Genomic DNA, 15,305 nt, shown 5'->3' with positions numbered 1-15,305 from the left:
GATATAAGTTCTCATTTCTCTAGGATAAATGCCCAGGAGTGTGATTGCTGAGTCAAATGGTAAGTATATCTTCAATTTTTTTCTTTTTAAAACAGATTTATTAAGATACAATTTATACACCATACACTTCACTCATCTAACGTGTATAACTACAGTGTACAACTTAATATTTTTTAGTATATTTAGAGGATGTGAATATACCATCACCACAATCTAATTTTAAACATTTTTGTCCCCGCAAAAGAAACCTGTATCCATTAACAGTTAATCCTCACTCCCCCAACTCCACATACCATCCCCCATCCCTAAGTAACCACTAACCACTTTCTGACTCCAGAAGTTTGCCTATTCTGGATATCTCATATATGGTATCATATAATATGTGGTCTATTGCAACTGGCTTCTTTCACTTAGCATATTTTCAAGGATCGTCCCATTTTACCAGTACTTCATCCTTTTTTATCACCAAATAATATACATATACCACATTTCATTTATCCATTCATCAGTTGATGGACATTTGGGTTGTTTCCACTTTCTGGCTATTATGAACAATGCTGCTGTGAACATTTGTGTATGAATATTTGTGTAGATGTGTGTTTTCGTTTCTCTTGGGTATATACTAGGAGTGAAATTGTTGGGTCACATGGTAACTCTATGTCTAACTTTTTGAGGAACTCCCAAACTGTTTTCCAAACAGGACGCACCATTTTAGATTCTCACAAGCAATGTATGAGGGTTCTAATTTCTCCACATTTTCATTAACACTTGTCATTCTTGTCTGTCTTTTTTATTTTAGATATGCTAGTTGGTGTATGCTTAGGGTTTTCTTGTGTTCTTTTGTTTTTGTTTTAAAGCATCTGCCAAACTATTTTCCAGAGTGGCTATGCCATTTGACATTCCCACCAACAACATATGACAGATCCAATTTCTCTGCATCCAAGCATTCAGGCATTTGGTCTTGTCAATGTTTTTTTTTTAGTTATAACGGATATCTCATGGTGGTCTTAGTTGGCATATCACTAATGGCTAGTGATGTTTAACATCTTTACATGTGTTTATTTGCCATTGGTATATCCTCTTCAGTGAAATGTTTCCAGATCTTTTGCATATTTTCTAATTAGATTGTTTGGATTTTTACTATAGAGTTTTAAGAGTTCTTTATTTTAGATACAAATCTTTTGTTGGATATGTGGTTTACAAATATCTTTTTCTTATCTGTAGCTTGCCTTTTTTATCCTCTTAACAAGATTTTTCACCAAGTAGAAGTGTTTAGTTTAAATGAAGTCCAATTCATTGATTTTTTTTTTCTATTATGGATCACGTTTTTGGTGTCATATCCAAGAACTCTTCACAAGCCCTAGGTCCTATGTTTTCTTCTGAAAGTTTTATAGTTTTACATATTACGTTTAAATCTCTCATCCATGTTGAGTTAATATTTGTATATGGTATGAGGTTTAAGTTGGGGTTCTTTTCACTTTTATTTTCTTTTTGCCTATTGATATTTAATTGCTCAAGGATCATTTGTTGAAAGGAATAATTCCTCTGTTTTTGAGACGTGTCTACTCTCCAGATAGCAGAAGTGTCTGTTGCCATCAATTCCTGAAATTTTAGGGGATTTCACAGTATAAGTTGTATTTCTTCTTGACTTTCTTTTCCTAATGCCTTAGGAGTCAGCTAAGTTGGACCATTTGCCATCTGCTTTCCAGTGTCCCACATTTTGTTGCTGTTGTACTTTCTCCCATTTTCTTTGTCCTTGAGGGTTTGTGGCTTTTACTATCATTTTAATAGAGCTTTAGAAAAGAGTAAAAGTTAATGTGTGTGTGTGGTGTGTGTGTGTGTGTGTGTGTGTGTGTATGTGTTCAATCCACCACTTTTAACTGGAAGTCTCTTATGCTCTTTTCAAGCCTGGTTCTCTTGCTTTCCTTTTACAGTCTATGAACTCTTATATATCCTTTCAATAAATTCCTTTCCTGTTTGTCAACTGGAGCTAGTTTTTGTTGCTTGCAACCAAGAATCCTGACTGACATAATGAAAATGATTTATTTCAAAGGAGAAAAAAGAGAGGATTCTGAAAATAGATCAAGGGATTCACTGTTAATCTGCAAGTCCTATGGGATTTTAAAAGGGACAAGAAAATAGTTTTAGGTTGTGAAGGGTAAATTATAGAAAGTCTATCCAAAAGATCTTCATATACATTCTCCATCTCAGTAATTAATGAAGATAGATTGTTGGCTTCATGAGTCCCTTAGGGTCTAAAATGCATCTTGGGAGACAGATGGAGGATGAGAAATATCCTTGTTTCTATTTTACGTTCCATTTGGGATTGAGGTAAAAAATACCAATATGGGAACAAGGAGAATCTGAAGTATAGACCAGATTAAATGAACTAATGTACAAAAACCCAGTATCAATCTTCTGGTGAATATTCCACAAATATTACTCCCTTTCTCTTCTCCCATCCTTTCTGGACAGAGGCCAGTTAGTTTTCTCCCAAATCTGTGTTTTCTTCTTCCTGGACACATTGCTGTATTCTGCGTCCCTCTTGCATCCAGGTGGCCCATGGATCTGAGTTCTGGCCAAAGGAATGTGTGTGGGAGTAAGGAATGCTTCTTCCAGATCTGGCCCCCAAATCATCCCTTGAGATTCTCCAGGCTCTCTCCTCCCTCATCTGCAACCAGATGCAAAGGACTCACTGGAGGACTCCGAGGTCCCAGGGAAAGGTGGGCCTTCTAGATAGGTCTATGACGTCTCTGAGAAGCAGAAAGCCCTTCCCTCCTCTCCACTGGCTCACATTAGACTGTGACACGAGGGAGAAATAAACCTTTATGGTGGTAAGCCACTAAGATTTGGGGGTTGTCTGTTATAGCACTTAGCCTACCCTGACTAATTTGGCTCCATCTTTGGAGAAACTGCCTTTACCTCCTGTGTCTCAGTTTCCTCATCTGAAAATGAACGGTTCAGAATATGTGCTCTCTTGGTTGCCTTTCAGCTATAACATTCCATTTACAAATTGTATAGTTATTATTTCCATGTGGTTTAAAAGTCTGCAAGGACTAATTACAGAATTTCTCGACTATAATCAGGAGTAAGTTCTCCATTTATCGATGGGTTGTGTTCCAAAAGTCCAGGTACAAATCCTTTGTTGGAACATTGTTTCTGTGAGAAAATAAATTCAATATTTTAAGATATACACAGATTCCTGTTTAACCCTCATTTCTGCTAACCCTGAGCCCCAACTGGAGGCAGTGAGTGAGGTAGGAGAGCAGGGACTGAGCAGAGGCTCCGGGACGTGATTAGAAAGGGACAGGATGGGAGGGTAGGCGGGGCTAGACTATGGGTCAGGATATCAGTAGCACAAGGTTCCTTGGGAGGCCATACAAGCCATTATATGTGTGAATCATTCCTAACTTGAATATTTCCAATTTTATATATACCTCTTCATTATAACTGTGCTTGGGTACATGTTCTGGGTAGGGCAGAGATGAATTTACCGTGGAGCTAAGGAAGCTAAAGCTTCAGGGTCCCCAATTGCACAAAGGACTCTTCCAAGCCCCCAGAAATGTGTTCACAAGGTCATTTGTTTTTGTAAAGTTGGAAAAAGTAAGATATTTTAACCTCAGTAGGTTAAGACTGCTGTCTACTTCCCCTTTGACTTCCCCTCCTTCACATTTCCCCATGTGTCGGATAGCACTGCAATGGCCACAGGCATTTTTGGAATCCAGCTAAGGGGAAGTTTAACTGGGGATACACTCCGTTTGGGATCTATTCACATGGTTTACAGCTACTTCCATGCACAGCTGAGCTATTACCCACTGCCCAGGTGAAGGAATAACCCCAAAAGCCTCTTACCTGCCACTGTGCTGACTACCTGATGTTATGACCTATGGGGGCAAGGCCAGAGTTCAAATCAAGATCTAAATGTGTCCTACAGCACTTGGCACTGGAAGTATGTGTCAGTAGAGGAGAATCAAGTTTTGAAAATATGTGAAGCCAGAAGCTAGTCTGAAGAAAATTCTTCCAGTTGTCAGATGTGCAAAAGTATAAGCAGAGGATTCTGGCCTTACTGACATCCAGTCAAAACAAGCTTTGTCCTGTCGGCAATATACTCAGAACAGCATATGTGATTTAAAATGTACCATGCATTCTTTTCTTTTTTAATGGACACTGTTCAAAATACAATTTATCAAAATTCCTATCTTTACATTTTTTGATGACTTGACACAAACTACTGATATCAACGTAGACAATAAAAAAACTCATAATACACCATTTATAAAGAGGTTTTCAAAGACAAATTGGCTAGTAAATGTAGTCAATTTGAAGAGTATATGAAGATTTGAAGTGCTCTGGAATCTTATAGCTCACAGATGAAAGAAACTTAATCAAGGTTTTTCCCCAATTTGATAACAAACCTAAAGATTTAATGACATTGCCAATAACAAATTGTGAACCTGAAAGAAACTGTTCTAAAGGATCAAATGATAAAACAAATTTGATCTGCCATGCTAAGAAAGGACTGAATTATCTTTCTAGTTCTCTGTACAAAATGGTATTATGAAATCATTGCGGTATGAAGAAGCAATCAAAGAGTATGCAACCAAAAATGTAATAAAAAAATAACATTCAAGTGTGACTGGCATTTATTTTATCAAACTATCATGGGAATTCTTTGTGATGTTTGTAGTATTTGTTAGCATTAAAAAATTTGAATTTGTTGTGATTTATTTTCTCATTATAAGTAAAATTAACGTTTACATCTATCTTGATATTTGTAATTTTTTTTCTTTAAAGCCCTGCAATTGTATAAGCATGAAACTCCACAAAACCTGGCCAACTGCAGCGCAGACCATGCCCTGAGGAGCTGCTACAACTATTTGAAGCATTGGGGCTGGTTACTCAGGCCCCAGGCCCAAGAGCTGAGTATTGTCAGGACATGTGGGCCCATCAGGCTCTGAAAAATGGACCCAGGTTTGAAAAGTTACCAGAGTGGATTACACTAAAATGCCTCTTTACGGGCTCACCTCCAAGGCATTTTTAGGTCCTCAGTAACATTACCAGGCCTACCCCTATCTTTGCTTCTTGAGGATCCCAGGATCAGGAGGAGCCTGCCATACACCATCTAGGCCTGGTGCCTATTTTTATCTGGTGAACGGTATTTTGAGAACTTAAAAACATGCCCGTGTCCTTAATGAAATTAAACACTTTACTGGCAAAGAAATATACTGTGTTTAACAAGCAAACAGAAAAGTATTTACAAAATCAAGGTGATGCCAGCTCCTTGAAAATTAAGGGTTCTCAAGTGTTTATGCTAGGATCATCTAGCAACAAAAAGCAATAAGCTTGGGTCACCAAAATCTTATTTTGGTAGAGAGAAATGGGGAGAGAAATGATACTAGTGCTGCTGTTTCCACCTCCCACCCTTTTCTAGCAGTTGTGCAGAGTACTGTGGTTCACCCAATTCCACTGTGACTTTTGGTCATTAACTTATGTCTCCAAATAGATCAGGCAGACTTGAAAGCATGAAGTAAAAACTAGGTGGAAAAGAGACAGAGCCCATTTTAACCTCTGATGGCACTGTCTGAAGGGGCCATGCTTCTGTCCCTTAGAAGAAGTTCAGCAAATTGCTGGCCTCAATGTAGCAGGAGGCCCCTTTAAAATGGCTGGCCAGGTGGAGAGCAGTCAGTACAACTCTGCTGACCCCTGGCTGAACCTGTAGGATATTCTGGGCCATACTGGATTCTGATTTGAACCTGCTACCTAGGCTGACCCCTCAGTTTCTCTCCTTACCAGCTCTGTTTTTTTCCTATCTCTGGCTCAGCCCACATTTTACCTCTCACCATTCCACCATGCCTGTTTCAGTTCAGATCCTTTCTTCCTTACATTTTAGCTCTCCCAAAACAGACCTGGCTTTTAGTCACCTACTTGCATCCTCTACTGAGTTTGTTTTTGTTTCCTTAAATCTTATTTAATTGTGGAAGAACACTTAATATGAGATCTACCCTTTTAATAGATTTTTTTTGAGGACAATTAGCCCTGAGCTAACTAACATCTGCTGCTAATCTTTCTCTCTCTCTCTTTTTTTTTTTTGCTGAGGAAGACTGGCCCTGAGCTAACATCCGTGCCCATCTTCCTCTACTGTATATGTGTGATGCCTACCACAGCATGGCTTGACGAGCAGTGCCATGTCCACACCCGGGATCCGAACCAGCGAACCCAGGACCGCCGAAGCTGAACGTGCGCACTTAACCGCTGCACCACCGGGCTGGCCCCTAATGGATTTTTAAGTGTACAAAATGTTATTGTTATGTACAGGCACAATGTCGTACATTAGATCTCCAGAACTTACTCATCTTGCATAACTGAAACTTTATACCTGTTGATTAGCAATTTCCCCTTTCCCTCTCCCTCCAGCCCCTAGCAACTACCATTCTATTCTTTGTTTCCATGAGTTTGACTATTTTAGATACCTTATATAAGAGAAATCATGCAGTATTTGTCCTTTCATGATCAGCTTATTTCACTTAGATTGTCCACAAGTTTCATCCATGTTGTCACATACGGCAGGATTTCCTTCTTTTTTAAGATGAATAATATTCCATTGTATGTATATACCACATTTCTTTTAACTATTCATCTGTTGATGAACATTTAAGCTGTTTCCACATCTTGGCTATTGCGAATAGTGTCGCAATGAACATGGGAATGCTAATATCTCTTCAAGATTCTGATTTCAATTCTTTTGGATAAATACCCAGAAATGGGATTGCTGGATCATATGGTAGTTCTTCTTTTAATTTTTTGAAGAACCTCCATACTGTTTTCCATAAAGCCTGCACCATTCAACATCCCCATCAACAGTGTCGAAGGGTTCTCTACTTTCTCCAACACTTGTTGTCTTTTTGTTTTTTTATAATAGCCATCCTAACAGGCCTGAGGTGATAGCTCATTGGGATTTTGATTTGCATTTCCTTGATGATTAGTGATGTTCAGCTTTTCATATACCTGTAGGACATTTGTATGTTTCCTTTGGAGAAATGTCTATTAAAGTCCTTTGCTCATTTTTTAATCATGTTATTAGTTCTTAGCTATTGAGTTGTAGGAGTTCTTTATATATTTTGGCAATTAATTCCTTATTAGATATATGGTTTACAAATATTTTCTCCCATTCTATAGGTTGCCTTTTTATTCTATCAGTGGTTTCCACTGCTGTGCAGACTCTTTTGTAGTTTGATATAGTCCCATTTGCCTATTTTTGCTTCTGCTGTCTGTGCTTTTGGTGTCATATCCATGAAATCGTTGCCAAGATCAATGTCAGGAAGCCTTCCTTTCCCCTGTTTCTTTCTAGGAGTTATACAGTTTCAGGTCTTACATTTAAGTCCTTAACCTATTTTGAGTTGATTTTTGTGTAAGATAAGGGTCCACTTTCATTCTTTTGCATATGAATAATCATTTTCCTAACACCATTTGTTGATACTGAGTTTTCATTCAACAAATATTTATTGAGCATCTTTGGGCCAGGCATTATGGTAGGCATAGGGGATTCAAAGCTAAGAATAACACACGTAATAGTTGCAAGCTCACCATCTGGAGCCAAACTGCCTGGGTTGAAATCCTGGTACCATCATTTCTAACTGAGTGCCCATGGGCAGGTTACCAATTTCGTCGTCCCTCAATATCCTTACATATATAAAAGAAATCATAATTATGGCCCTTTCCCCACAGGGTTAAGGTGAGGATTAAGTGAGTTAATATATGTAAAACCCTTAGTTTTCGCCTCTCAAGGAGCTCACAGATTACAGTTGCCCCTATGCACCTGTCCCACTTGGCAGGCAGAGACATCTGGGTCTTGCGGCACTTCAAGTGACCTGTAGCTCCTGCTACCCATTCCTGGAACCACGCGGTGAAGGGGTACCAGTTCCTTTATCACAGATTCGCTGTGTGACCCTGGACAAGTAATTTCTACTCTCTGGGTCTCAATGCATTTGTAAAGGAAGAAGTTGGGCCAAAATTGACTTCCAACATCGCAAGGAACTCCTTGTTCTGACTAGCCCATGGTTGAAATTATGTCAGCTTGGACAAGTGACTTAACCTCTCTGCGCTTGATAATATTACTAACCACCTCCTAGGTTGTGGTTCCACAAGGTGACGCAGGCCCGACGTCAGCGCTCGCTCAGAAGATGCCAGCCTTCATCCCCACTCTCCTCTGCATTCAGCGCACGCGCGCAGGCGCCGCGGCCGCGTTCCTCCGGCCGCAAGTACCCGACTTCCGGTTCCGCGGGGACCGGGAGGCCAGACCGAGGCTAATGGCGGCGTCCGGGAAGCAGGCTACCGGGACCGTTGAGGAGGCCTCGGCGGAAGACGAACGGCGAATCCTGGAGCCCGGGGCCGCCCCTTTCGGAAATTTCCCTCATTATTCTCGCTTCCACCCTCCCGAGCAACGGCTCCGCCTCCTGCCCCCGGAGCTCCTTCGCCGGCTCTTCCCGCAGAGTCCGGAGATGAGACCGATCCTGGGGCTCGACGTGGGGTGTAACTCCGGGGTGAGTGCCGGGGGGAGGGATCGGAGGTGCGGGAGCCGAGCGGTGGCCTTCCTCCGCGGTCGCTGGGGGTCTGGCTTGGATGTGACATCACACCCGTCACAGCTTTCCCCAAATGAGTTGAAAGGCGCAGCGTTGGCCGACCCGGTGCTGCTGCTCCCTGACCTCCAGGGCCCCACCGCCAACTCTCTCGGGAACCTTGGAGAGGAGTCATTTTCAACTACGTGCCGAGTTCCCGCGTCCCCTCTCTGCGTTCGCCCTCTGCCAACTCCCCTGGTGCGGGGGCTGGGGGAGGGCACCGTATTTGGGCTTCCTGCGTTTGCCTCCTGTCCAGCGTGGCTGGCGACCTGGCTGGGGAAGGGGGGGCTTCCGGAGACCCACGTTTGGGAGCATGGGCTTGGGACGGGTTTACTGGGAAAAATGAGCCAGGGCTGACTGAATCATGTCCGGGATTAAGATTCGTGAGCCGTACAGTGCACGACGCATGCTGGAGCCAAGTGGATATTTATTTAAAAAGCAGTGAGTTGACTGAGTACAGTGGAGAGGATCGAGAAGAAAAATACAGCATCCTGCCAGAGGAAAGCATTGCCACATCTTACCGCAAAGTATTCTTAGGCGTATAATGAACGATTGTAGTTAAACCACATGCAAAATAGCGGAATGTCTCTCTGACACCTATTTGTAGCCACTAGATATCCTAGAGAAGAAGGCATTCTGAACCTATGGTTGCAAATACATCGAAAGTTAGTGCCCTCCCTCCATTCCAGACTCGGAGCAGGAGTGGGTAAGGAGAATTTTATTGGGTTGCTGGCCTTAGGCAGAAGAGACTTTGGTGGAGGCTTGAAGGCTATAGGGACACAGCTGATAAAGGGGAGGGGGACATTTGGATACAGACTCAAAGCTGGAATGAGCAGATGTGTGGGTGTCTGGGTATCCCCTGCAAACATTTCTCTATGGGGATGATACGGGAAATCAGAGAGGAAAAGCAATGGAAAAGAAAGATTGGATTTAAGGCTTGGGATTTCATGAAAGACATTAGGAAACCACGGGCGATTTCAAAGTTGAGAGTAGTATATTTATATATGCACATTAAGAGGCAAGGACACAGTTGCCTCTATAACTAGGTCAGCTGTTCCTAAACCTAGCTGTTCATTTAGGGAGCTTTTTATTTGCACTTAAAAAATGCTTACACTTAATAAAATTAAAAAATTCAAAATACAAAGGGGCATATAGTAAAAAGTAAGTCTCTAGTCCTGACCCTAAATCCTCCTTTTTTCCCTACACAATGGCAACTGCTGTTTGTAATTGCTTAGGTATGTATCCTATGTGTACACAAGCGTTTATGTATGTATAAAGATCTCACATCTTTTAGTTTACAAATAGTAGCACACTGGTTTGCACTTGCTTTTCATTTAATAAGTTGGAGAATAGCCATGTCACTGCATTCTTTTGTAGCAGCTTCATAATATTTTATTGTATAGATGTGCCACAATTTATGGGGTGCTTTGTGTAAATTTTAAAAACTCCTAGGCCCCACTCTAGACCTACCGAATGAGGATCTTGGGGGTACTGAGCCCTTGAGTCTATTTTCTTGGGTTTTTTTGTTTTTGGTGAAGAGGATTGGCCCTGAGCTAACATCTGTGTCAGTCTATTTTGTATGTGGGACACCGCCACAGCATGGCTTGATGAACAGTGTGTAGGTCCACTCCCAGGATCCAAACCCGTGAACCCCAAGCCACCAAAGTAGGGCACTCTGACTTAACCACTATGCCACTGGGCTGGCCCCTGTATTTTCTTTTTTTAAGCTTCCAAGGGACCCTAGGATTGGGGAGTTGAGGATGGAGCAGATGAAGAGATGTGGTGGAGGAGGGACTGATGTGACAAAATGACTGGTCAGATGTGGGGGACACCCAAGATCGGATAGGAAGAGGGAGACAGCAAAGAGAGTGATGAGGAGAAAACTAAGCAGCATAGTATAGGACCTTACTACTCAAAGTGTGATCCTTGAACTACAGCATTGGCATGATTTGGAAGCTTATTAGAAATACAGAATCTCTGCCCTCACCCCAGATCCACCAAATCAGCGTCTTTATTTTAATAAGATCCCTAAGTGATTTATATGTCTGTTAAAGTGTGAGAAGACTAGTATAGAAGAAACTACCTAATTTGGCCTAGATCTTGCCGTGTACTAACCATGTGACATTGGAGAAGTCACTAGCTCTGAACCATAAGTTTTAAAATACAGGTTTTGGGGCTGGCCCGGTGGCTGAGTGGTTAAGTTCAAGCGCTGCACTGTGTTGGCCCAGGGTTTCGCTGGTTCAGATCCTGGGCACTGACACGGCACCACTCATCAGGCCACGTTGAGGCGGCGTCCCACATGCCACAAGTAGAAGGACCCACAACTAAAATATACAACTGTGTACTGGAGGGATTTGGGGAGAAAAAGCAGAAAGAAAAAAAAATAGATTGGCAACAGTTGTTAGCTCAGGTGCCAATCTTTAAAAATAAATAAATAAATAAAATACAGGTTTTTTGGAGGGAACTATGCCACACCTAGAGAAAATTGTATAAAACATAAATTTATACTTTGTAAATTGTTATAAAGCAGACACCATTATGACCACTGTCCAGATCAAGAATAAAACATTGTCAGCATCCCAGAAGTCCCCCATATGCCTTTTCCTATTCATAAACCCTCTCCACCCAGAGGTAACAACTAGCCTGACTTGTATTATTTTTGTGTCCTTGCTTTTCTTTATAGCTTACTATTTTTATATCCCTAAACAATGTGGTTTGCTTTTATCCATTTTGAACTTCATATAAATGGAAGCTTGCTATGTATTTTCTTTAGTGTCTTGCTTTTTTACTCAGCATTATATATTTGTGAGAATCATCCATGTTGCAACACTGAGCTGAATTACTTCATTTTCAACTACTATTTAGTATTCCATCTTAATATACCACATTTATTTATCCACACTACTATTATTGGACATCTGGGTTGTTTCCAGCCACACTTTCTTCACCTGCACAAAGGGCATAAATATATTCCTTACAGGATTGTTGCACAGAGCAAATGAGGTAGTAAATAGGAAAATGCCTGGAAAAAGTGGATTAGAACAACACAAATTTGAGTTAGTTACAATGGTTATAGAAGTCAAAGTTAAAGAAGGGAGATGAATCAAAAAGCTGCTAAGATGGTGGAAATCAGAAATCATTGGATTTGGCTAGAAGGAGGTCAGCAGTGACTGGGGAGTGGTGGATGCAGAAGCAGAATAAGTCTCAGAAGGGAGTGGTGAAGCATAAGACAGGTAGTAAAACTGAAGCTGTAGAGTGAAGGCTGAAGGAGGACTTTTTGGAATCCAGACTTTCCCAACCACAGGCCTGAGAAGCAGGTTTTTATAAGATGGTGCTTACTCTATTCCACCTTGCTGGTAAGGAACACTGGTTATGCCCGTTGAACCCTTTACTTGTCCCTGGGGTCTGAGATGCCCCCAAAAAGAAAAAGTAGTGGGTCTACCAGCATATTACTTAAGCTGGAAAATACTGCTGTAGGCTCCTGTGCTTCACACATTGGACTGTAGCTTTCAGCTATACAACCCAACCCACCATCAGTGTCAGGGGCGTAGAGAGAGAATGCATCTCAACCTGAGACCCCAGGAGGGCCCTGAGAGCCTGCTCTGGGGAAAATTTTTTGGGTAACCTCCTTAGGCTATAGTTTAAGAGCCTCACATCCTATAAAGCCAAGAGTAAGTGGTAGTCTCAGTGGGAGGATAAAAGATAGAGGTTTCTCTTCCATTCACTGGTTGAGAGCTGCAATGACAAAGCTCTTTTGGATTCCTCTAGGATCTGAGTGTGGCTCTATACAAACATTTCCTTTCCCTACGTGATGGGGAGACCTGCTCAGATGCCTCAAGAGAACTCCATTTCCTCTGCTGTGACATAGATCCAGTCCTGGTGGAGAGAGCTGAAAAACAATGCCCTTTTCCTGATGCCTTGACCTTTATCACCCTGGACTTCATGAACCAAAGGACTCGGAAAGTTCTCTTGAGTTCTTTCTTAAGCCAGTTTGGACGTTCAATCTTTGACATTGGCTTCTGCATGTCGATAACCATGTGGATTCATCTGAACCATGGAGACCATGGCCTCTGGGAGTTCCTGGCCCACCTTTCCTCCCTTTGCCGCTACCTCCTTGTGGAGCCACAGCCCTGGAAGTGTTACCGGGCAGCTGCAAGGCGTCTCCGGAAGCTAGGCTTCCATGATTTTGACCACTTCCGCTCCCTTGCCATCCGAGGTGATATGGCCAATCAGATTGTGCAGATCTTGACCCAGGACCATGGCATGGAATTAGTATGCTGCTTTGGCAACACCAGCTGGGACCGAAGTCTTCTGCTCTTCAGGGCAAAACAAACCACAGAGACTCATCCAATGCCTGAATCACTGCTGGAAGAAGGGAAAGAAAGGAACAGATTAAGATTCTGGAGACAGTGAGATGGGACGGTGGGAAGATGAGGAAAGAGATATTGAAGGGTTTTATACTAAGAATTAAATTCATTTTCCTTAACTCCTGATAGTTAGGCAGCCTCAAAACCTGGCAGAGGCTTTTGACAAAATGTCCAAGACATGCAGATGAAAGAATCAGTATCTGTTCCCCATTGTTTGGGATGATCCCTGCGGAGAATGCATCTGTGGAGCAGTGAGCCGATCTGTCTGGATTGAGAATGCCTAGAAAAAGTGATCCTGGTTCTGTGATATGGAAGGAGCTGCTTTTGGTGGTTATTTAGAAAGACTTAGACCAGGCTAGCCTTAGATTGTATCAGTTCTCTGGGCTCCTTGAATCTGATCTGGCTTCTTCTGGACTTACTTGTCCTGCCTTCGGGCAAAACCTCACAATACAATCTGGAATAAAGGGTCATTGGCCTGGCTCAAGGAGAGGGTTAGTAGGAAAACATCTTATTTTTCCTGAGCAGGTTAAGTCTCCAATATGCCCAGGCTCGGCACAACAGATACAGATACTAACCAAGATGCATTGACTGGCATTGAAAAGATGTTTACCAGATTTAAATTATGAACCCAAAATCCAGCTGGTAAAAATGAAATGAATGAAGTGGGATTGTATACTATATATATAATTATGTATTATATATAATAAAAGTGACTTGAATATGGTTGAGAATGTCCTATGAATCTGGGGTAGATAAGAAACTTCTGCTTTTAACCACTTTATCCAGGGAGTTTCAGCTCAAGAAAAAGAATGTCACTCAAGCTCAGAACAGAAAGCATGCCAGCAAGTCAGTTAATTCTGGACTTTTTTGTCAGTGTCCTCTGCCAAAGCACACCAATATGGGGGAGAGGGGGACACCAATATGGCTGACGGGTGGGGAATATGTGCAGGGAAGCATGCATAAAATGCAGTCTACAATTGGCTGACTACAGCATAAATACTGTGGGATAGGTGTTACTCATGTCTGTCAGGTTTTGATTTTTAAAACACCTGTGAGTTGAACCTAAGGGAAAGTGGAAGATGGAGAAAGATTTGTTTGGTGGAAATAAGATAGAAAAACCAGACATACCTAGCAAAGAAGGGAGATTGCGTTGATGAGCTTCAGAATCCCTAAGATCTTTTTATTTTCTGAATTGAAGTTAGAGAAGGAGGAGCAGGGAACAAGAGAGTCTGAACCACCAATTAGAGGTTGGACTTCTTGATAGAGAAGTTAGTAAAAATTCCTATAAGGCATTTGAACTTTATGCACGAGAGAGCAGAAGCCAGTGCAGTCTCTGAACAATAGGAGGATGGAACCAAAACCTTCATTTAGGAAAACTGATTTTTCTATATTGTGCAGGATAATTGTGTAACAGTTGGTGCCATTTCCAATCTCAATTAGACTCCAATACTACTTTTCAATCTTTTTATATTGCTGCTTCTGATCACTTTTATCATAGTGACTCTTCCAGACTTACCCTTCTGCAGGCTCTTGACTGTCCCTGCTCCATTAATCTAAGGAGATGACCTAACCACCAACTAGTGCCATTCTGGTTTGCTGTGTCAGGAAGTCTTTTTTTGCACTCAGTCTTGAACCCCTTCATTTTCTCACCTTTTCACTTCTAAACTAAGCCAGTGAGCCTTTCCCCAAATAACCTCTGCCTAATTTCCTGATCCCAACCTCTCCAAAATTGTGCTTTATTGAGGATCGCCTTGGTGTCTCCTTGGCCTTATTGACTCCTTCCTGTCCAGCTATCAACATGCTCAATTCTCCCTTCTTCAAAACCATCAACTTTTCCTATATCTTATCTCCCCCTCAATCTTATGCAATCTTTCCTTCCATCTCTTCACCACCAAATGTGAGCAAAGCTCTTAGAAGAGTAGACCCGACAGCTTCTGCTCACTCACCTCCCATTCATCATTGGCCACCTGAGTGCCAAATTCTTGGGCCTCTTCAGTCTTCCTCCTGGGCCGTGGCACCATTCAACACTGTTGACTCCTTCCTGAACCATTTTCCATGTATTCTCTTCCTATCTTTTAGTTTCTCTCTACTCCTTAAGCAATTGGTTCAAATTTTAATTTGGATAAGAATTACCTGGGAGTCCTGAATTCATCTCCAGAAACAGTGGTTCAAGAACCGTCAGGAATGGGGCTTAGGAATGTTTTTGGTTTGGTTTGGTTTGATTTGTTTTTTTCCATTTTTTTTTACTGTGGTAAAATACATGTAACATAAAGTTTATCATTTTACCTTTTTTTTTTATGGTGAGGAAGATTGGCCCTGAGCT

The 15,305-nt window shown here is 41.7% G+C and overlaps 1 protein-coding gene across 1 annotated transcript; it reads left to right on the top strand.

Annotated features, from left to right (window-relative positions):
• The first annotated feature begins 8,165 nt into the window (after window positions 1-8,165).
• On the top strand, window positions 8,166-13,705 carry BCDIN3D (BCDIN3 domain containing RNA methyltransferase). The gene is made up of 2 exons (XM_014862896.2): window positions 8,166-8,540; window positions 12,384-13,705. Exons 1-2 carry the CDS (start codon window positions 8,181-8,183, stop codon window positions 13,026-13,028), a joined length of 1,005 nt encoding a protein of 334 aa, XP_014718382.2. The 5' UTR covers window positions 8,166-8,180; the 3' UTR covers window positions 13,029-13,705.
• The last annotated feature ends 1,600 nt before the right edge of the window (window positions 13,706-15,305 follow it).

This window comes from Equus asinus, chromosome 22 (genome assembly GCF_041296235.1).
Source record: "Equus asinus isolate D_3611 breed Donkey chromosome 22, EquAss-T2T_v2, whole genome shotgun sequence".
In the NCBI taxonomy this organism is placed as follows: Eukaryota; Metazoa; Chordata; class Mammalia; order Perissodactyla; family Equidae; genus Equus; species Equus asinus.
The sequence above is the reverse complement of the archived record's forward strand: the minus strand, read 5'-3'. Positions and strand labels throughout refer to the sequence as shown.